The sequence below is a fragment of the Tursiops truncatus genome, chromosome 16, assembly GCF_011762595.2.
Source record: "Tursiops truncatus isolate mTurTru1 chromosome 16, mTurTru1.mat.Y, whole genome shotgun sequence".
Taxonomy (NCBI): domain Eukaryota; kingdom Metazoa; phylum Chordata; class Mammalia; order Artiodactyla; family Delphinidae; genus Tursiops; species Tursiops truncatus.
In genome coordinates, this window is record NC_047049.1 from 13,848,167 (window position 1) to 13,871,120 (window position 22,954).

The 22,954-nt window shown below is 49.1% G+C and overlaps 1 protein-coding gene across 1 annotated transcript; it reads right to left on the minus strand.

Moving 5' to 3' along the window:
- Nucleotides 1-7,802: 7,802 nt before the first annotated feature.
- LOC101325502 (inactive pancreatic lipase-related protein 1) lies at nt 7,803-21,959 on the minus strand. The gene is made up of 12 exons (XM_004321935.3): nt 21,911-21,959; nt 21,214-21,368; nt 20,610-20,735; nt 18,825-18,959; nt 17,905-18,013; nt 16,283-16,402; nt 16,056-16,175; nt 14,401-14,519; nt 13,372-13,501; nt 11,359-11,467; nt 10,482-10,649; nt 7,803-7,866 (listed from the first exon to the last, which is right to left on the minus strand). Exons 1-12 carry the CDS (start codon nt 21,957-21,959, stop codon nt 7,803-7,805), a joined length of 1,404 nt encoding a protein of 467 aa, XP_004321983.1.
- Nucleotides 21,960-22,954: the final 995 nt, after the last annotated feature.

The window sequence follows — 22,954 nt, forward strand, 5'->3', positions numbered from 1 at the left end:
TACATCTCTTATCACGTTCCTTAGTTTTTCTTCCACGGAATGTATCCCAACCGGTAATTATATTTCAGGGATTATTTGTTTAGACCTTGCTTTGGTGGCAGGGTCAAGGTCTATAGAGTCATTTATGTGTCACCAGAGCTTAGGACAGTGCCTGACAGGTACTAGGTGATCGCTAAACATTTGCTGGATGAAAGGATGAAGCATTGGAAGCTAATGGTGAGCTGGATACCATCCGGATCTCTGCTGCCTTCTCCTCCCTGCTCCGTGCCCAGAAGCTGTCTCTATGGACAGCCTCCCTGCACTACTTGCCCTTGGCCTTCTGGTTGGGGTGTTTCTTCCCCAGGCTCCCTCCCTTCTGTGCTGTGGTCGGGTGGTGGCTGCACTTCTCTCCTGACAGCTGCAGCCCCTCTCAAGCAGCTCCTCCCCTGGCCCCAGCTCCTTCCAGACTCTCACGACAGCTTCCTCCCTCCAAGCTTCAGATTCCAGGGAAGTTAGAGCTCCCAGCTGCTGCTACATCCCTGGTGATTTAGTACCCCTAGTGGATTCCCTTAACCCTGTCCATAGTTCTGTAAACAGTCCCTTGGATAAGCCCTTGGACTGGGCCATCTTTTGTCACTGGGGCCCTGGCAGGTGCGTCTAGCCACTGGACATCCCCTGAGAGAGGTTGGTCGCAGTGGTTCAGAGGCCTGTGGTCCATCTGGTGGGTTAGCTGGGCCTTGGGCACCACCCTTTCCTGACTCTATATTCCTAATGAGGACATTTCCATCCTCGTTAGGAAAGGGTTTGGACTGTGTAGTTGTCTGGTTTCACCACCCATCCTAATAGCTGCCAAGCCTTTCTGTGACTTGTCTTTTTTTTTTTTTTTTTTGCGGTACGCGGGCCTCTCACTGCTGTGGCCTCTCCCGTTGTGGAGCACAGGCTCCAGACACGCAGGCTCAGCGGCCATGGCTCACGGGCCCAGCCACTCCGCGGCATGTGGGATCTTCCCGGACCGGGGCACGAACCCGTGTCCCCTGCATCGGCAGGCGGACTCTCAACCACTGCACCACCAGGGAAGCCCTGATTGTCATTTTGGACAAAGATTTAGTGAGACACTTTCAGATAATCTGTGGTTCCCATTGTCTATGCTCTCCTGGCTCCAGCTACAGACTGGTCAAGGAATCTTGGGAAAACTTCTCACCTGAGTGGCCAGTGGTGTTTCATCTGGTCAACAGTCACCTGGGAGGGCAGCGCTGGAAAGAAAGGGGAGGGTTATAGTTCATTTAGGCAAGAAGTGATTCTTGTTATTTCCAGGTCACCAGGCTCTGTTCTAAATGCCAAGGGCAGGTCGTGGTCACCCCTGTCCTCAAGGGACCCACTGAGGCAGATTTGCTCAGTATGAGGAAAAGCTTTGTAAAGGTTAGAATCACTGGGAAGTAGGATAGGCCGTTGCTGGTGGGGCATGACCCCTGCCTTACTTGGATGACATGGTGACTGAGTAGACATGGACAGAAGCCAAGCATCAGATGAGGGGTGACTTAAGCGATGTACTTCCAAGGTCGTCTTCGAATCCGGGATCCCACAGGAAATTTTGGAAACTGCAACCTAGAGAAAGGACTCACCTTTCAATTCAAGCAAGAGTCACCCTGAAGGAGCGCAGCATCGAAACCCCTCTTTCAAAGTGGATAAGGAGTCATCCAAGAGGTGACAATACCTAAGATAATGAGAAATAAGCTGAACACACACGTCTCGGGGATACAATCTCTGGAAGAGGTGCTGAGGGCGTGAGAGAGCTGAATATCAGAGGAGAAATAGGTGGTGTTGGTTCAAAAGGTGTCTTGAGAGAAGACGGCGGCCATCAAATCGTAGCTCCTAGAGCGCCTTTTTTATTCCCATTCTACAGCCAAGGCAACAGAGGCCCTGAAAGTAAGGGGCTTAGTTGGGGCGAATGGAGGAGGAAACCTTGATTTTAGGCGCCGCCTCCTACTGTGCAGCTGCTCTCTCCTGGAGGCCTCAGTTTGCTGCCCTGTAAATGGGGGAACCTCGGTGGATTTAGGAACACTGTCCCTGCACCAAACTGACCCCACGGGGCTGGGCACCCCTGCCACAGTCACCAGTGGCTGGGGGCAGACCCACTGGGTGCTCTCAAGCAGTCCCGAGCCTGCCTGGTCTCTGTGACAGGTGACCCAAGGCAGGGCCCCATGCCGCCTCCCAGTTGGCTGCCCGTGGCAGGGGCAGCTCCGTTCCTCCTTCCTCTCTGGGGGCCTGAGGTTCTGAGGTCCTGCCAGCTGTCTGCCCTGGGAGGGAAGGGAAGGCCAGCACCTGTGGGAAAAGTCATTCACTGGCCACATGTAGGCAAGTGGCAGGGTCAGAGCCTGGGGAGCCCTGCCAGCTGGCGCAGCCGCTGCCCGGGGGAGGGGATGGCTTGGGTTCTCCTTCGCCTGCACCCTGAGGCCTATTGAGACCTGTTCATTCCTTACCTTCATCACCTCTTTTATCTGTTCCCTCCCCTCGCCCTCGAGGGGCTGGCATCACGTCTCTCTAGGGCACCGCATCCGCCTCCCCCAGAGCTTCCTCCCAGCTCTGATCCTGTGGGTGGCTCCTTGACGCCCTCAGATGCGTGTTTCACATGTCTGTTCACTCTTTCGTGTTCATTTTTATGCGGCCAGAGCGTGCTGGTTGCTCTTCCAGCCTTGAGGGTGTAACAGGGAGGGAACAGAGTATCCTACTGCCCTGCCCTCATGGAATTGATGGTCCCTTGGGGCACAGACACTGATTGCCTAAAAGAAATACAATTTCAACTGATTGAACAAGCTAACAAGGAACAGCACACTGAAGAGGGCTTGTACCAGGGCTACGTAATTTGGGCTTTAACTAAAGAGAATAGTTTGCGGGTATCTGGTAGAGAGGGATCCAGTTTAAGTGGAGTCCAAGCTCCTAAGCTGGACATGCGAGGTTGGCCACTGTTATAGGTTGGGTTGGGTTCTTTGCAAAAAGATATGATGGAGTCCTAAACCCTAGGACTTTAGAACATGACCTTTCAGAGTTACGGTTTCTACAGAGGTAAAATGAGGCCATTCGAGTGGGTCCTAATCCAGTATGACTGGTATCCTGATAAAAAGGGGAACTTTGGATACAGAGACATGCACAGAGGGAGAAGGCCATGTGAACATGAACGAAGAGATTTGGGTGATATATCTACAAGCCAAGAAATGGCAAAGATCACCAGCAACCACCCAAAGGAGAGAGGCGTGGACAGCGTCTCCCTCACAGCTGCCGAAAGGACCCGAACCTGTGACCGTTTGGTCCTGGGCTCTCCAGCCTCCAAAATCGTGAGATCATAAGTTTCTATTGTTTAAGCCATGCCGTATGTGGTACTTTGTTATGGCAGCCCGAGAAAATTAACATGGCCACCACGTGGCCTCGCCCAGCTTCATTTCTGCTCTTCCCTGATGCCTTCCCACCCTACAAGTGCTTAGATGGAAGGACACACAGTTCTGGAATACACCTGTTCTTTTCCTCTCCTGAGCTTTTGCACCTGTGGGTTCTGCTGCCAGGGATGTCAGCTGTATCTCCCCACTGAGGAGCCCCCTGGGGTCCCCGCTACCACCCCCGAGGCTCGTTCCTCCCCCACCCCTCCCTGCTCCTCTCTGGCCACATTTGCTCTTCCGTTCCGGGTCCCAAAGCCAACTCTCTGCTCTCAAAGCCTGTGACACTGGACATGTCTTCCACATTTTCAGTCCCAGACCATACTCTCCAAGGTTTCTCAGACCTGAGTAAATAGAAGGACACCATCCTCACTAAAAATTTCACCCGCCCCCCGGACATTCCCATTAACATCATTTCATTGCACATCAATTTAGGAAACAAAACTCTTACTGCAAATTACCACAACAAAGAGAAAACCTTGTCTCTGTAACTGACTGAAAAAAAATAGATTATCATCTAGGTGAAAACACAAAATTAATAATTCCCTTGGAGAATGAGGAATAAGTTCACTTGGAAGCCTGGGATGAGAAGACTCGCCTTTAGAGGATTCAGGAAATATTGTTTCCTGAGGGAACTTCACCCAGCTGCACGGGGAGAAGTACCCGAGGACTTTTTAAAAAGGCCTGTACATGGGATTGTTCTTGAGTTGATCAGGGTGGGGCCTGGGACAAGACCCCCCCCATCTTTTTTTTTTTTTTTTTTGCGGTACGCGGGCCTCTCACTGTTGTGGCCTCTCCCGTTGCGGAGCACAGGCTCCGGACGCGCAGGCTCAGTGGCCATGGCTCACGGGCCCAGCCGCTCTGTGACATGTGGGATCTTCCCGGACCGGGGCATGAACCCGGGTCTCCTGCATCAGCAGGTGGACTCTCAACCACTGCGCCACCAGGGAAGCCCCCCCACTCCATCTTTTTTTTAAGCTCCCAGTTGATTCTAGTTTGCAGGCTGGTTGGTGCAACCCTGGCACTCCTGGAGCTGCCTCAACTAGTCCCGTGAGCCCCTGGATGCCCAGCTTCCTGCACCTTGGGGTGAGCATGCAGGGCCTGAGTTGGGTGGGTCTGAAGCCCATCCTAACGAGCACTGCTTTGCGTGCCTGCTGCCTTCTGGTAGCTTTGAGTCTGGGGTCAGACTGTGGCCATACTCCCTAAGGAGCCTCTCTCATCTTACAGCTCCCTGACTTAAGGATGGAGCCTTCTGTTCCATTTTACAGATGAGAAAGCTGAGACCCAGAGAGGTGGAAAGCCCTTGCCCAAGGTCACCAGGCTTGACTAGAGCCCTGACTGCTGGCTCAGTTCCTTTTCCTATTGCTTCCAACCAGACTGAATGTCCCCCTGAGCTTTATGTTAACAAACTGACTATGAATGGGGTGTATTTTCATTGCTCCAAAGGCCGTATTCATATGCATTCTGAAAAATGCACCACCTCTGTTATTTAAAGAACAAAAAAGAACAAAGTCTAATCAAGCTGGCCCCACGCAGCTGCTGAAATCTGGATTTCAGATCTGCCGGGGCCACATAGACACTGCAAGTGTCCCCCGGAGTAACCACGGAGAGCCCTAATCTCCCCATCCAGCTCGCAGGCGGTGCGTTAAGGTCAAGGGTGTGTGGGGACAGGAAGTGGAGGCTCTGCAGCCACACTGATAAGTAGCCAGGGTGTTATGATGTGATTTCTTCTGTGCTACGGTTCCTACTTACCTTGTGTGAAACGTATAGGATTTAAGCTATTGAAATAGTTCAAAATAAATAGTTCAAAATAGTCACAGTGGCCAGTGTGAACTTCCATATTAGCTGTCTTGGAACGTCTGCTGTAGGACTGCGAGTGTCTTAGAGTGATAAACTGAGTGGTACTTTAGATAAGAAATTTGATGGGTAACATACGTCACTAGAACTGAAGGAGCAACTGATAGAGACAAGGTACCCTGGGTGTAACTGTTACACCTCCTGACCCACTCCTTGAAAAGAGACACTGAGCCCAGCGACTAGAAGGCTCTCTGCTGGAGGACCCGATCCCCAGGTGCTGAGCTGCTGCAGATGGTCGCTGCCCGAGGCCCTGTCAGAGCAGAGGGCGACTTCCCACTCATGCTTGTCTGGAGGCCTGTGGCAGGACCAGGACCTCTGCTCGTGCCAAGATGCCTCCTTCCCTACTTCTTCTTGGGGTGTTCATTTACCACCTTTCTGATTTTCCCTGCTCTGACTAAGCTGTGTCATGTGCTGTTTGTGTGCAATAACAAGTGATTCATGAATTGAATATTGGCTACGTTTCGTGTATCTCCAGCCCCTTGATTCTTACCTGGCTTTACCGCTGGCCCCTGCGACACACACGAGGTCAATGGTGGTGATCGTGGAGCCACCTGTTCTCTGCCCTCCTGGGAATTTTCTCAGGCTGTATATCCGATTAAAGGACTTACGCCCATTCTAGGAAAGGGACTCGGGAGGAGCCAACAGGAGGCTGGCCCTGCTCCGGCTCGGGTCTCCATCAGCTGCCTTCCCTGTCCCTGGAGCAGGTTACCTGTCCCAGGTTACCGGTGCACCTGCTGTCAAACCCAAGGTCACCCAGGTCACCCGAGGCTCAGGGCAGAGCCTCCGCTGTGTGCTTATGGTGTGGCCAGCAGATTAGGGGAGCCTCGGCAACTGGCCTCTTCTGTCTGCAGTCTTTTTTCAGCTTCCTCCTTGTTTTAAAATCCTTTTCTCCAAGTTATTGGCCGTATCTGTCAGTCTGGGGAGCAGGTGAGACAGGCTGTCCTTGAGCAGGAAGGACCCTCTCACCATGGCCGACCAGTCCCGCCCCCCTCATTATACCTGGTTCCACCCGCCACCCTCATACATCTCATCACTTCTTGCCTGGATGTCTGTGGGGGCCTCCTCCTCCTTGCTGGCCTCCCAGCCTGCAGTCTCAGTGGGTCGTCTTCCTGCAAGCCTGGGCCTAGTTCGCACGGCTCTTCGGAGCCTTCCCCATCTTACTCCTCCTTCTTCTGGGCCCCCCTGGCCTGGCATGTACCTTGCTTTTTGCCCTGGTGGGCAGCATGGTGGTGTTTATTTAGGTGCCGGCCCCCTACCACCGGGCACCCCCCGGGGGCCAAATGGAAGTCGGCTTCCCTCTCACTCCAGTGCCTGCACGAGAGGTGGTGTTTGGGAATGTCTGCAGAAGCTCCATTCCGTTGATTGGATGTGCTGCTTGCCCGGGGCGCGGGTTCACGGCCAGCGCTGGGTCTCTCCTGCTCGGTGCGCCCCACCACCCCCATCACCACGGTTTGCTGAGCGCCCACCCTGTGCCCTTGACTGTGAAGCCTTTATTACAGTCGTTTGGGGAATCCTCGCCACACCCTCTGCTTTCACGGAACACTCTGGAGCCCACTCGCACTCAGGTTGGAAGCTCAGTGATAGCTTGACGTGCCACTGGGCTTAGGAACTGCCATGGTGGGTGGGTGACCAAGAGGGGAGACACTCAAGGGAGGCAGGGCCCTTCCTGGTCCCTACAACCCCCTGGGGATGATCACGGGACAGGCTGGGCCACCTTGAAAACTCCCCCACCCCCAGGTAGGAACACCTGTGTGGGCGGGGCCATGGTGAGGTCGGCTTGGCTGAGTCTCCCCGCCCCCCCAAAGACAGAAAAGTCCCCCCTCAGCCGGGCCTGCATTGGGCACCCCCTGGACCCCTGCTCAGCGCCCGGCCCTGCCTGGGGTGATGCTTGCCCGGCAGGTGGAGAGAGGGCTCTGAGGCAGCCCCGGCCCAGGGCCAGGGGGCGCGGGAAGTCTGTCTGTGCTCTGCAAATGTGCCCACCACAGTCTCTGGGTGCTGGAGCCCCTTAACCTCACCAAGCGCCGGAGCCCCCAGGTGGTCCCATCACCACACAATTTACCATCACAAAGGGGCCACATCCTAGCACGGCCTTCCATGATCTCAAGGTGACGGCAGAGTCAGGGAGGGGCCCTGGAATCAGAGTCAGGGGCCTGACCCTCAGCCCCGATGGGGCACATCCGCTCCATGTGCTGCAACAGCGAGCCCACACGCCTGTTTCCTCACCTGCAGGATGAGGGGCAGGGCTAAAGGCTCTGCCGGGGCCCCAGCTCCACTCTCTAGTGTTGCTGTCTGTCGCCGCGCCTCGGGTGAGGAGAAGACAGTGGGCACGAGGACCAGGGAAACTGGGGGGAGCGGGGTTGGTAACTGGAGGTCAAGGGCAGGAAACCCCAGTATACGGAAATGGGCAGGGCATTTTAAAATAGTCAATTCCCAAATGTCCCACTGGGGGCAGCTGACACCAGCGACAGATGCTGTGAGCAGATAGATGCATGTACGGATTTTATTAGTGTTACACGGCGGCTGCATTGCACCCGGAGTTTAACAGGGCATGAGACTGAGCAAGACGTCTTCTCTCACGGTTTCTTCGCTACAGAAACTGTATCTGTGGAGAGAAAGGAATCTTTTTAAGTGCTGGGCGTTCTTACCTGGCAAAGGTAATTGCTGATTTACAATTCAAAAGGATGAGGGCTGCACTAGGGTGGTAGCTTCAAAAAGTCCCTGGAGGGCTGATTGCCTGGGGGCTTCCAGGGGGAGGGGCTGGCTGGACCCCAGGACAAGGTCAGTACATGCGGGCCCCCCATGAACCCAGCAGAGGGGTTTACAGATGGGCTCACTCTTGCCCCAGCCATTCTGGGGACCCGATTCAGCCTACAGCAGCTCAAGAAAACACAGCAGCTACAGTAGACGGAGCTCTCGCTAGCTGTGGGCAACCACACTAGCTGATCCACTCACACAGTGCGCACTTCGTCCTCACCACACAAGTGTGAGGAGGTATCGTTAAGAGTCCTACATCACAGGAGAGGAAACTGAGGCACAGAGGGCTCTCAGTTAATACGTAGAAGAACCAAGATGCAAACACAGGTCAAGCTGACGTTGTGGCCTACGTTTCCTGTGGTCAACTTCAAACCTCTCTGGACCTTGTCTTCCAAACCTGGAGTCAGGGGCCTGGCTCTCCCGTTGGGCTGCCCCCTGCTGCCTTCCAGCCATGATACGGGGCTGGTTACTCGAGTCTCAGCAATGGAGTCTTTATTTGTAGAAGAGGGCTTAGCTCCCTCCCATTATTGGTGAGAATCCCAAGTCAATAATGTAGCATCTCATGACAATAAATATAAAAAAGCTTTATAATTAATTTAAAAACAATGCAGATGTAAGTGGTTGTGGTTACAGCTCTTCCAGGAAACATGGGATTCTCTCACCACCTGTGAGCTCTGAAGCTTCATCCTCTCTCCTCACCTTCACTGGCCCCTCCCCACTTTCTCTTTGTACCTCATTTGTCTTTCCTGGAAGCCCTTAACCCTAACCGCCAATCGAATTCCTGTCCTCTGCACCGGAGCCCCGCCCTCAGCAGCCTGGCCTCCCTGTGCCCCTCACATACCTCCCCCCGTCCCTCTGCCCGTCTCCCCAGCACCCTCTTTGGGCCCCTCACAGGGAGTTCTTAGTCTGTCATTTGACCTTTCCAATGAACCATAAGTCCATTTTTCTCAACAGCTATACTGTAAACTCCTCAGCAGGCTCTGTCTTTGCATCCCCTCCTATACGCCAGGCATACCTGGTACTTACTAAAGTCAGAGAGGAAGGAAGGAGGATGGTGTGTGGGGAGAGAGAAATAAAGGGGGGAAACTACATTTTTCTTCTGATACCATGTCACTGGAGGAATTCCTGTCAGCAGGTAGGACTTGAAACCCCAATGAGATGACTAAAAAAATTTGAGGGGGATATGAGAGGAGGTCGGACCAAACTCTTAATTTTCTTTCGTCTCCCACTTATTATTATTTTTTTAAATGTTACTTATTAGCTGTTTTCCTAACAGCAAAATATTTGAATAAGTTGACGAATTCAGTATTTTTACCCCCAAACTATTATAGTTTGTGACGCTCTATCTTCCCATATTTAAAATTTTTGAGGTCCACCATCTAGCTTCTCTTAGATCGATTCCCTCCAGAGTCGGCGGGCGGGGAAGCTGCCCTCAGGTCGTCGGAGGGTTGAGGTGACAGCTGAGGCACCTAGAGGGTGCAACGCCCTGGGTGATTTGGTCTCCTACTTGTTTTCCTTTCTTGAATCCACCTGTGAACAAGGCATCTCCTTGGGAATGCCTCTCATTTTAAAGATTCCAATGAGACCACCTTCTTCTGACATGATTTTAGCCACATCCCAGGATCCAGGAAACAGGTCCACTTCCTAATGGGACCTGGGCCACTGACCTTAGAGTCCCAGTGTCCTCCGATGGCAGAGAGGAGGCCTCGGCTCCACCCCCAGCCTGCATAGGGCTCCCCACTGGCCTCCTCGACACTGTATTTTCAGTGAGAGGACCTTCTTGTTCCGCGGACGCCCTGCCTGGGCCAGCCCCTCGGTCCTCCCGTCACAGAGACAGGGTGGACCCCACAGGGGTCATCCAGCTAATGAGACGGCTGTGAGGTCTGCCAACCCACGCCCCTGCCCGGGGGTGTGACATTCCCTGGGGCCTGAGTTTAGTGACCCCACCTAACCTCCAAACCTCAATCAGTGACCAAGAGCCCAGGATCTTCTTCTCGCCAAGCGGCACGGGGGTGTCCTGCTGGCCAGACTTGGGGTCTGAGCTTTGGTCATTACCCCCACCTCCCCGCAGATGCCACAGCCAGGGATGCCAGGGGTCAGGATGAGGATTCTGCAAGTATTGCCACCTCAGCCCTCTCGCCTCATCTCAAATTTTATATCTTTTGCTAAAACTGATTTTCTTTTCCTTCAATTATCCTGAACTTTCATTGATCTTCCCCTCTTTAACTTGTAGCCACTCTCTAACGGATACTTATAACTTTATACCCTTCAGAAATTATTTCTTATTTCTCTTTCTTATTTTTCCTCCTTAGTTTTCATGGAAGGCAGGGCGGTATCATCTGTGCCTGCCACAGAGAGTGCTGAGAACACTGGCTGAACCTCAGCTGACTTTCTGGGGTGAGTTTCCATGACAAATGCAAGTCTCTACAAACATCCTTAGGCACAAGCTGCAAAGACACGTACTCTGTCTTGTCCTCTCCCTGCTGCACGGTGATCTTGGCTGCCCCCACTTTGGGGAGGGTTGGATTTACCACGTTGTTGTTCCAAAGAAACTTGACTTTCTCAATTGTTCCGACGTCAATATCCGCATCAAACTCATTGGAGTGGGTGGAGCCTGGTGTGATAATCCCCCTGGAAACAGAGAAATAGAAACGTTCCCATTCACTGAAACAAGTTCTAATGACCATAAAGTCCCTGCCTCTCTTTTCTACTCTAGATTAACAAGATGTTTTTTTTCCAAATTAATTCTCAAATAAAGGTTAAAGAAATGAAAAAGTCAGCTCTATGCCAGCAGCCTCAAACTACTATTTATTTTATTTTTTATCCAGCATGTGGATCTTGGTTCCCTGACCAGGGATCGAACCCGTGGCCCCCTGAAGTAGAAGTACAGAGTCTTAACCACTGGACAACCAGGGAAGTCCCTTAAACTACTATTTAACTATTATTTCCTCAAATGTAAGTTAATTTACCCTCAAAACTTACCTATAGAAAACTATATAATTCCTTCATATTATTTTTTTCTGGTAGAATTATTTGTACAATAACAAGTTATCCACTAGTTTAACACAACAAATATGTGTGACTAGGCTAATCAGAAAATATGATATCTGGGCTAACATTAGATTTATCTTTAAAAATCTGATCTATTGAGAGAGAAAGAATAAAATGCCTGGATTTATAATCGAGAAAAGAACACATGTTAGCAAAAATCTGAAGTTAACTTCAGTACATAAAATAAATAATTTAGAATCCATTGATAAAGAGACGACAAGTATGTCAGTGCACGGATGTGAAGGCCGTGTGTATCAAGTGAGAGGTGGTACCGAAAAAGGAAATTTACTTGAAGACATTGTATTGGTGAGTGTTTCCCTTATTTCCAAATAAAGCGACTTTGATTTGACCAATGGCTCTTCTTCCAGACAGTGTTATAGAAACTCCGTATCTCCAGCCTGCACAGGACATAGAAAAGAGTTTTTATTCATGCACAAAATAGTTGACAGAAATCTCAGGTTCTTGTCACATCCCTTACACTGAGGCATCGAAGTAGAAGTTCTACATGTTAACCTACGACTCAAACTAGGCCTTAAGGAGAAACACGTATCTGGCAGTGGATCCCTGTAGACTTGCCCGCCCAGTAAAGGGGTCACTAGCCACATGTGGCTGCTTAAATTTAAACCCAAATTAAATAAAACAAAAATCAATTCCTCGCTTTCCCTAGCCACCCTTTAAGTGCTGAATTGCCACATGTGGCTACTGATTACTGCATTGGACAACACAGAGCATTTCCATCATGGCAGAAAGTTCTGTTGGACAGCTCTGTTCTCGAAGGACAGTACTATGAGTTGAGGTGGAAAGAGAAGGAACAAGGGCTGGTCCCCACATTTGGAAAGGTAGTTCAGGGGTGCAGTCCTGGGAGCCTCAAGGGCAAGGTCTGTGTCTTCCCTCTGCCTCTCCAGGGCCCTGGGCAGTCTCCAACACAGTGGTCATCCAGATTTATGCCTGAAGGGCTGTCTTGGCGCCCAGGAGCTCACACACATACACAGGAACCTATACACACATGACCACACACTCATGCACACATAAACACACACACACAAAAACACACATATACACATGCACACACATGCATACACACCACATACATACACATTCACACATATGTAGGTAAGCTCACAGACACATCCTTTGCCTAACCCCTACTTGTCCGTTACATGCTCAGAGGTGTTTTCCCTGCCCCTTCCTCTGATCAGGGCCAGTTCCGCTGTCCTGCCGTGTCACAGCAGCAAGCCGTCGAGCCAACACACTTGTAGCTAACTGCTTGTTCAGTTTCAGTTTTCTCTGCCGGGTTATAAATTTCATGCTAGGGTGTCTTGTTCATCCCTGCACCACCCCACATCTAGCATAGCCTGTGGCCCATAAATAAATGTTAGTTGAGGAATGAATATATGGTTTTGAATGTTTAATTTGTTGTTTTAAAATATTGGCAAGTATTTTGTGCATCACTACATCAGAGGAAGGATTGATTAACCAACGCCTTTTTAAAAAATATGTAAACAGCGATGGAAATGTTCTATATCTTGATTTTGGAGATGGTTACATGACTTTTTATTTATCAAAACTCAGAATTATACACTACAAAGGGTGACTTTGGCTGTATATAAATTATACCTCAATAAACCTGACTTAAAAAACTATGTGAGACTTGTATTATATTTATGTATTTATATAAACACAGTCTCTTTTTTACAGTACAATATCTTAGGGAACTGTCATAAGGCAGGTTGGCACAAAGGCTGAAACATGCCTGACTCTACCCTATGTCCTAGCCCATTCAGCAGAATTTTGAGAGGAATTACCCCATTCTGATCCCCTCCAACACTCCACCAGAGAGGCACCCACCATCAACGGGCATGAGGGACACATGGACAGAAGGCTGGAAATTGAGGAGATTGGAACTGGGCTTCTTAAGTGGGCTAGATAAGCAAAGAGTTGGTACCAAATAAATTTTGAATGGATAGAACAGGTGCGGATGACACAATTTTTAAAATGCATAGGACAAGGAACTGTGAGGTGGTGAAAATGCAGAGAAGATGGCCACAGAGACAGGTAAATTGCTATTATCCCATTAATTATGCTGTTTGTGTCCACTCATTTCATGCCATAGAAATAAAATGAAAGTAAAGCAGACCCTTTCTAAATCCTTGGTTGAGTCTTAAATGGGGTGGTTTGGGGGGATGTGTCCTTTTACTAAGATGAAATGTACCCACAAATATTTCAGGTGAGAGGCCACCCCTGTATGTAAAACAGAAAGGAAACCTCTTTTACTTGGGTGGGAAATCACAGCGCAACTTACGAGCAAATGTGCTGGAATCTCCCGTGTTCAGGAAGAATTTCTGCTGCTCCTCACGTGTCTTGCCAGCAAATCTATCAGCATAGTGGCCCATCTGCGGGCACCCTTCATCTGGACAGGGGAAGCACTTGTTCTAATGAGAAAGATGGATCCGGCTGTAAGGTGTGAATTTGTCTTTTTATGATCCACACGTCTGGGGAGCAATTTTCCTATAGTCTCAGTTTCCTCTTTCATAACTGGAAAGAGATTGGAATAGATGGTCTCTAAACTAACTTCATCCAGGATGTAGTACCCAAGCCTGATGCACATCACATGAGAACTATTTGGGGAGCTTCAGAAAATATTGATGCCTGGGCCCCAGGTTAGATCAAATATGCCTTCCATCGAGTGGTAGGCTGGTGAATGACTAACAGGCAACTCTGGGACAAAAAGTCCTGTAGAGTTTACCGATTTCTGTGGTGTAAATATGCTGTGGCTGGGGCCAACTTCAGGCTATCAACACGATGTCATTGAATGTGGGGTCGGGAATAGATGTTCACACCGGCTCTAGTGAGCCCGCATAGGCAGGCTCTGGGGTATTGTTTCGTGCATCTCTCTCCTTGTTGCCGGCTGCACACGGCACAAACTCCCAGCCCAGCGTGTAGAACCCCAGCATCCACCTTTCCTTCTCTCTGGCATGTAGATTCTTCTCTCCCACATTCCATACTTGCTCCGCCCCTGTCAGAAATGTGCACACTTTCCCCTCCTTCTAAACTCTATGATTTTCCAGCCAGATTCTAACTTTGCCCCTGCAGGAAGCCTTCCTAGATCATTGAACTGACTGCTCTACTCTCCGATTTCCCAGAATCTTCCGCTCCCACATGACTCTTCTAGAATTTTAGCTACCGCCTGCCTAAGGCTTTTTTCCCCCTCCACTCTACAGGACCGTGAACTCTGACATGCGGTGCAAAACAAGTAGGGGAGAGTACTGCAGATCCCAACGCAGCAGGACAACAGCCCCACCTTGGGACGCAAGGTGGCATAATAGCTTACAGACTCAAAGTCCTTGTAGGAAGCGCAGGGGTACGCGGCGAACCCATCGGGATTGAGGATGCTCTCCGAGTAATACTTGTAGCTTCTCAGGTGATTGCAAGCCACAAAGTCCCGGGTTCCTGGGTAAGCAAAGAGGGAAGTCTGCACAGGTGGTCAGGACCCCATGACAACTTCTCTGCCTCTCTCTCCAAGTGGGATGGTTCCAAAGTGGGACCATATCTTCAGAAATTGAAGATTAGTCCAAAATCCAGCCACAAAATGACAGTTAACATATAAAGGCTGCTTTCTGTGTGCCGGGCAATGTTCTGAGCACTTTACATATATTGTCCCTGTAAGCTTCACCTTTCCTCAGAGGTGGGTAACATACCATCCCTAATTACAGAAAGACATACAGGCTACAGCCTCAGATTTCAGATTTCAGCTAGGAAGTGGTGGAGCTGGGATTTAAACCCAAGCCCGTCTGGTGCTTGAGCCCAGGCCTCTAACCTCTGTTCCATTCTGTGTCCCAGGCACCAGGCTGGAGGTCCTCGAAGACACAACCAGATGTGACTTGACCTCCTAGGCATGACCAAACCCGGGCAAGGACACTGTCATGCCATGTTTAGGTGAATAAAAAGGAACGTCAAGTAGCTTTAGGTGGCTTTATGTGAGCATGCCTTTCACTCTCATGTCTTGTTCCTTCTTAGAACCTTCCTTGGCTCCTATAAATTCCTGCCAAGGGGCAGATGTCGCAGCACGCATTCCAGACCTGGCCTGAACTTGCTTGGCCTGATGGGTTACTGATGGGGAGTCTAGGCTACTGGTTACTGGTTACTGGTTACTGATGGGGAGTCTAGGCTACTCTATCCGTGCAAAGCCTCCTAAAGCTGTGAAAGACAAACACGTAGGTCCTCATCCTCAATAGTTGCTTTGATGGTGTCCGTACTTGCCAAGCCATTACGCTCACAGTCAGTAAAAGTCTTTACTCATTTGAGTTAAACGTGTGCGGTGCCAAATGATGAGTCTGGCTGAAAATCTCACCTGTTCGCTGCCATTTTTACCTTATTAGATACAGAGTCAGAGCTGTATCTGAAAGATGCCCTTTATCCCAGGTGTGCTGATCAATGATAAAGAATGGCCACCTTGAGTAGCACAGTCTCTGCTCTAACCTTCCTTAGCCGTGATTGCTTCTTATTCTTTCCCCAACATAGAGGAGTGGTGACTCTCACGCGAATGGATTTGCCGTGGACATGATTGGGAATTCTGTCTATGGAGTTGTCTATGGAGTGGAAGCCAGTTACATAAGCTTGAACCATATCACTGACTCCCAAGGGACAATTGGCAGAAAAATTCTCTTAGATTCAGGATATTTACTTTTATGGTATTTCCTTCCTTTATTAGGTAGCTATCAACTGATTGTTGGAGTTACAGCTCTAAGCGATGGTTTTGTAATTCTTTGTTGCTTGTTCACTCCAGGACACCACACAATGTATAAGGAAGTAAATCAGCAGAGCTGAGATATAACAAATGATACGTGGCTATATTTTTAAGAAATAAGGTCTAGAAGGGGGGATTGTATATTTTCAAAGAGCAGTGTGTTTTCGTTGTTAAGATTTGCTGTGGGAGTGGCGTTGCTCCCCCAGGGAAGTGATGTCCCCACTCTGCTCTGGCTTTACCTGCCCAGATGCCATCTATGTCCACGATCTGTGACAGGGCATTCTTCTTGCATCCGGGCATTTCCTCTCCTCCGTTTGGGAAGAAATCAAGGTGACCCACCAGTTGTTTCGTTCCAAAGCCTGAAATGTTTAGAACAGCAATGAGCTTTTCATAATGCAGGGCTCTCATTAAAAGCACATGCTCTCACAATCGCACGTGATTGCAGCTGGAACGTGGAGGGGCTCACCCATGAATGGGATCAGGGGAGCTGCATCCGTGTGGATCACATCAACAAAGTCAGCGTCGGAGGGATCGAGTCGGACCTCTTCAGGAGTACCCTCGAAACTTGCTTCTACAGGATCCAACCCTAAAAGAGATGGCCAGCGTTGCACACAATAGGCCTGGCTATAGGTGCCAGCAGGATTGAGGTTGTACAGTTGCCCAGGCTGTGCGCTACCTAACTCAAGGGATGCCATACCCTGGAGTTGTGCAGTGCCATGGCCGGGGTATGGAATATGGAGACGTTGAATCTCAGTTATGCTCATTACATTCCAGTGGAGTGGATAGAGAAGGGCAGGTGAGCAAAGACATTTAGATTTTGTTTAGGCAAGGGTTTTTCTCCACATCAGATTCTCCCACTTACTTGTATATCTTTCTCCTTCAACATTCTCTTTCTCTTCCCAAGTTTGAAGGAAAAAGGGGCGAAATAGTATGGTATCACAATTCAAAACACAAATTCTGGGACTTGGGTACCTTGCTCCAAATCCCTACTCGGCTATTTTTTGAGCAAGTTGCATGACCTTGGATGAATCACTTGACATCTTCTACACCTCAGTTTCCCCTTTTATAAAAGGGGGTAATAATAGAGCTATAAGATTAAATGAGATAATATATGTAGCATTTAGCACAGTGCCTGGCACATCATTATGGGTGTATAAGTAAATATTTAGAATTATATCTCTTATATCTCTGTTGTTTCGTTCCAAAGCCTGAAATGTTTAGAACAGCTATGAGCTTTTCATAATGCAGGGCTCTCATTAAAAGCACGTGCTCTCTATTTCCTTCTTGACGGGACTCCTAGATTTAACAATTGTTTTTGAAGGTTTCATCAGAGCAGATGAAAAGGCACGAACATAATTGTCTGTTGAAAATAAAAGGGAACGTTCTTATAAAGGTAGAGACTTGAACCAAAAGACAGCAGAACCGGGATTGAATGTCAGTCCTACCACTGATTAGTTGTGTGACCTTGGGCAAGTCATTTGCTTCCCTCAGCCTTTTTCTTTAGTTCTGAGGATTAAATGAGAAAACGTAAAGCACTTTGCACAGTATTTGGGATAAGCAGGCACTTAATCTATGCTTACTATAATTATTATATTAGCATTATAATGACTATATTGATATACTTTGTGGTTATAATTTAAAGGCTTTGCTTGGGTTAAAAGGATGCTTTTGGTGTGATGGTGTCTGGGTTTCTTCTACCAACGAAGGCAGTGGAAGCAAAATTTTTGTGTTCTATTCTGCCCTTGATTTCAGAGAAGGGGGAAAGGAATGACATTATGGACTTGTCTTAATTATGTTTGCTCACGTTCATGCTAGCCTTACTCTGCATTTTCCTGGGTGTTCAGTCCTGCTGAGAGACCCACATCACCAGAAAATGGATGGGGACAGAGTCGGAGGAAGTAAAGAGAACAAAGACACCACTTCCCCTGCCACAGAGATAGGCTTCTGGGGGGGGGGCTTCCTAAAATGCTCTGTGCAGACTCTAATCTGGATGGACTCTTTGGGCCCAGCTCCAAGCTAGGCTGCAGTCTTGTATACGCTCCGGGGCTACTGGGGACCAAACCTTGGGCCCCAGCCCTCAAGTCTTACCTGTAATCCTGCCCAGGCCTGGAGTCTTTCTCCCTGCCTCTCCTGCCACGTGGGCCCCCAGGCTGTGGCCGATGAGGTGGACTTGGGAAGGTAAGTAACTGTAGCTCGACTGGAGAGGGAAGATTGTCTTTTCAGGACATTTCTGTGCTGTGGTTTTTGCAAACCTAATGCCAGTACTCCTCTGCTGAAAATCTACCACTGCCCGTAAGATCAAGCCCAGCCCTTTACGAAAGCCTCAGAGCTCTTCTGACTCAACACCTGTTTTTCTAGACTCTTTTCTAGCTAGACCCTTAGTGGAACTTTCGGGCCCTCAGATATGTCGTAGTCTCTCACCTCTGGGTCTGGTTTAGCCTCCTCTTCCTGTTGTCATGTCTCCCCAACCACGAGTCAGTCCAGTTCACATCGACACAACTCAGCCATTAGCTCTCAACTTAGACGTCTCTTCCTGAGAGACATCCTTAATCACCGACCCCCGCTCCCCAGACTGGATTAGCTGCCCCCTGACCCCCACACACGCTCCTATAAAGCCTGTAACCACCCTTCCCCCTCCCCACATCAGAATCCTGATCACACTCAGTGGTCCCTGTAAGCTCCCCCAGGGCCTTCTCTTTATTCCCTAGCAGAGCTCCTGACAATGTGCCCCCAAATATTGGATGAACAAACAAATGACACAAATTCAAAGTATTCACACCTGTTGGTCTCAGAGATGTTCACCCAGAAGTACTCATTTATTATAGGTGTACAGCGCCTTGAGCACAAACACCATAGGTTTTGATTTGAGGTGAGTTTTAGAAGTAAGACTCCAAGAGAAATATCAATTCTTTCTATTTCCTCTTTAAACATGTAACCCTCAGCTGTGTCTTTACCCAACAGAGACCGGTGGGTGCCGTGTGTCCCCTCGCAGCCCGGCCACCACTCACCTTGAGCATGGCCAGCATCTGGGCCACCTGGGCGCCCACCACACGCGCGTTGTTGGCAGCCTGCGTGTAGGTGGTCTGGGAGCCTCTTTTCCAGTCCACGCAGATGCAGTTCACCTTCTCCACCTTGAACATGTTCTGGTGTTGGAGAGACACCAGGGGTTATCGTGGGGACTCATGAAACCGCTTCCAACCAGAGCTCAGAAATGGTCGCTGAGAGTTACCACTGGCTGTCCTTCTGTCTCTTCCTAGCTGGGGCACTGGGATGAACTCGACTTCGTTAGGAATCCCGTTGCCAATAGGAGTTATCCCTCAGGGCAAAAGCTACAAGCAAGGCAAATCGATTCCCTCTCTAGTTCGTAGACTAATTAAAAGCTGACCACTCTCTGGTTTTCTTCGACCAGATTCAATCAGGTTGATTCAATAAGGTGGCTGAAACCAGGGCATCATTCAAAGAATCCTATTTCGAAAAGAAAAGGTCTCAAGCGCATTCTCCGGCAGCCAGGGTCTAAATGACCTTGTGGATTTGACTGCTAGGGGTCCTTTCAGCCTCTTGGCAAAGGCTGGACTTGCTTCACCCCAGGCTGCTGGGTATTTACAAAGTTTTAAGGTGGGAGGGAAGTGTCACTATTTTTACAGTCAGGACAGCACAGTATTTCATGGAGGAAACACACTAAAGATATTTTAAAAATAGAACTGCACTGATTTAAAAGATATTGAAGAATTCTGAAAGGGAAACTTCTTCTTGGATGTCAAAGGAACTGATATATCCTTAGAAGTTCTGCCGGGCAGGACATATGACCAGCTGGAGTCTAAACTGGTACTATAAATTTAAAATCCACCTAGAATCTTTTCACATATATGATGCTAATATGTGTGATCACACACACACGGATACCAAAAACCGTTTTCTCAGGACTTTTATTTTTAAAGCAGCCCTGAGGAATCTCTTACAAACCTAGAGAATTTGGGATATAAACTATATCTTACAATTTATACATGAAGATACTTATTAATGATGGGACAGAAGCGATACCAAGAGTTAAATGGCTGGTACAACCAAGGTCAAATGCAGAATGACTTTAATTTTCAGGGTTTGTAACTTTTCCTGTTGACATTTTAAGTCGGAGGGTGGAAGACAGGCTGCTAGGGTAAATTCTTAGGTGTCAGAAAAACGTATTGAATCAGTGAACACAAGAAAAGAAGGGACGATGGTATACCATGTGTATTTGTGTGTGCGTGCCTCTGCACATGTGTTTTTGTGTGTATGTGAACATGTGTTTGTTATTCTGTTGTCTATCGTTCTGAGCCAAAGATGCTCTATTACAGTGGGTTTGGCATTTTCTATTCTGCCATTTGGGGCACCCAGTCAGTCGAAGCTCTCCATATCTCAAATAAATGGTCATAGCACACATCTCTGACTCTCAGGGAAGTGGGAAAGACTTGAACAAAAAGAACATAATCCTGCTTTTATAGGAACACAAAGTAGCCTCACTGAAATGGAAGCAGACCATATTTAGGCTTCATTTAACCAGAAATGAGAGGACAGAAGTGTTTGTTCACGCAGCAGATGCCATTGCTTCAGGCTACAGATGTAGTCTAGAAACTTGGAAGGGGATTTTTATTTTGGTGAAGAGGCATTTTTATTGCATAAAGGTACCTCGATACATCAGGATTTCCTGTTCCGAGCTCGCTAATTGAGATTGCGTAAAGGGAGGTGGAGACATTAGTGGGAAGCAGGGGCAGCTGCCCGCAGCGCAGGCCACAGGGGTTAGAACCAGGCCCTACCTTGCACATGTCCACCAGCCAGCTCTCATCTCCCTTGCCTATGAAGCCGTGGATGATGAACCGGGTCTTCCTGTCTGTTTGGAAATTGGATGCCTCAATCGTTGATGGATCAGAGGGAATAAGAATCTGTGACAAACACAGAAGGGTTCCGTGTTTTTGCAGCCCAGCCACTTTAGCCTGTCTCTTTCTTCCCCATCTCTGCCTGTTCCAATGCACAACCTTTCAAAGTTTAGCAAAAAGCCACCTCTTTCAGGAAGCCTACCCTGACCTCTCTTTCCCTGCCCTACCTTCCCAAGTCAGGAATCACTACCTCTACTGGGTCTGGATTGTGACTCATGGTCTTACACCTTCCATATGTTCTTCCATAAGCTCTTTGCCCAACACCAGAATCATATAACTAGCTAGAGGTTCTGGCAAATGTGAACCATTCACTCATTCAAGCCAGCTTTTTTACCGGAGACCTACTCTGTCCAGGTCTGGCTAGGCCTGGGGGCAGCTGGCGGGATTGGGTAGAGGCAGAGGGTACAGAGGTAAGAACTCCTGGTCCCCCGGTGGGCACAGCCCCTCACCAGTTACAACAATGTTAAAATGGCAGAGGTCTCACCTGAAAGTTGTTTGGGTTCTCGTTGGTGTAGAGCAGGAAGCGAGTCCCGATGTCCTCAGGGCTCCAGGGGAGAACTTTCAGGGGCCTGATGGCGGTCCCAGCCCAGGGCTCAGAGTCAGAGAAGCACCCAATGGAATCATAGCAAACTTCCTTTCCTGTAAGAGAAAAGATGACCCTGCTCAGGGGTTAGCTCCCAAGGCTGGCCTGGTTGCTCCCCTGCTTGGGGACAGGCTGAAGACCATGCAGACACTTGCCTCTGTCCCATCAACTCTCTCCTTGCCCCCCTCCCCCCATGCCCACCTTCTGATCAGGGAACAGTCTCACTGAATCCCACAGAGACCTCTCTGCTTCGAACCACCATCAAAACTTAAAAGTCCTGTGTTCCCTGCCTAGATCTTCCGATAGTTTTATTTGACTAATGTGATAATGGGCACTGGTAAGTCAATATGTTAACCCAGGCAGGTGTCTAATGCTTTATCTGGAAGAGTCTGGCCTCAGGCCTCCTGGACATGAAGGCAGGTTGGTGGGGAGATGCTCTGAGACGGACCCGCACAAACTGCAGCCCCACCCGCGTCTCTGTGGAAACTTGGAGCTGTCTGCAGCCGCTGGAAGCCCTGCCATGGCTGAAGCTTTCTCCGGCCAGTGCCGAGATGATGGGTTTATGCCCTTCCCAAGGGGCAGGTGGGATGTGTTTTACCTTTGGCTGCTCCCAGCAGGAAAAGAGTGAGTGTCCAGATGCTCACCATCTACAATAAATTCAGATATTTGGCCTCACCAAAAGCATGACCAGAGCAGTGAGCAGACTCCAGAATGCAAGGCTCGGGCTTCCCTGGTGGCGCAGTGGTTAAGAGTCTGCCTGCTAATGCAGGGGACACGGGTTCAAGCCCTGGTCTGGGAGGATCCCACATGCCACAGAGCAACTAGGCCCGTGAGCCACAACTACTGAGCCTGCGCGTCTGGAGCCTGTGCTCCGCAACAAGAGAGGCTGCGATAGTGAGAGGCCCGCGCACCGCGATGAAGAGTGGCCCCCGCTTGCCACAACTAGAGAAAGCCCTCGCACAGAAACGAAGACCCAACACAGCCAAAAGTAAATAAATAAATAAAATTTTTAAAAAGTAACTGTACCATCTTTTTTTAAAAAAAAGGAATCCTAAAACAAAAAAAAAAGAATGCAAGGCTCTTTGCCCCACCTCCCTCCTTCACAGCTGGCGGGAGACTTACCCTGTTGGATGTTCTAGGCCTTCCTTCTGGATCAAGTGCCCGGGCTGTTTTCTTATATTCGAGCCTTATCAATTGTACACTGCTTCGAGGAAACAGCAGGTGATTATAGAACATACTGTGTGCACTTAATAGTTTAATCTGCACAAATACACAAAACAAGATTAATAATAGAGGTCAAATCTTCCCACAAGTCTGGGAAGATGAAAGAATGCTTGAATAAAAGGAGGTGAAAGGTCTCTAACTTTGCGCCTATGTACATGTGCCTGTAACTATGAGCTGAGTGGGCCCCACTTTCCAATTTTTTATTTTATCACCTAGTACAAGTCCCGCTGAGGACACTGCAGCAAACTCTAATCGTGGAGGGCTGTGTTTCTCACTTAGAATGGCTGGAAATGCCCTTGCAAATCGCTGATAGTGAAAGGAAGTGTCAAAGAAAACCTCCTCTTTCTTTTTGTCTGTCTGTCTGTCTATCTCTGTCTCTGGCAGTCTAGTAATACTTGAGCACATGAGCTTTGGAGAC

Coding starts and splice junctions, on each gene's coding strand:
- LOC101325502 (XM_004321935.3), bottom strand. CDS start 21,959: ATGGTGAGCATCTGGACACTCACTCTTTTCCTGCTGGGAGCAGCCAAA. Junction 18,014..18,824: donor AGATGCTGGCCATGCTCAAG/GTGAGTGGTGGC, acceptor TTCCCTCTCCAG/TCGAGCTACAGTTACTTACC. Junction 11,468..13,371: donor AGATTCCAGCACATTTGCTC/GTAAGTTGCGCT, acceptor TGTCCTGTGCAG/GCTGGAGATACGGAGTTTCT.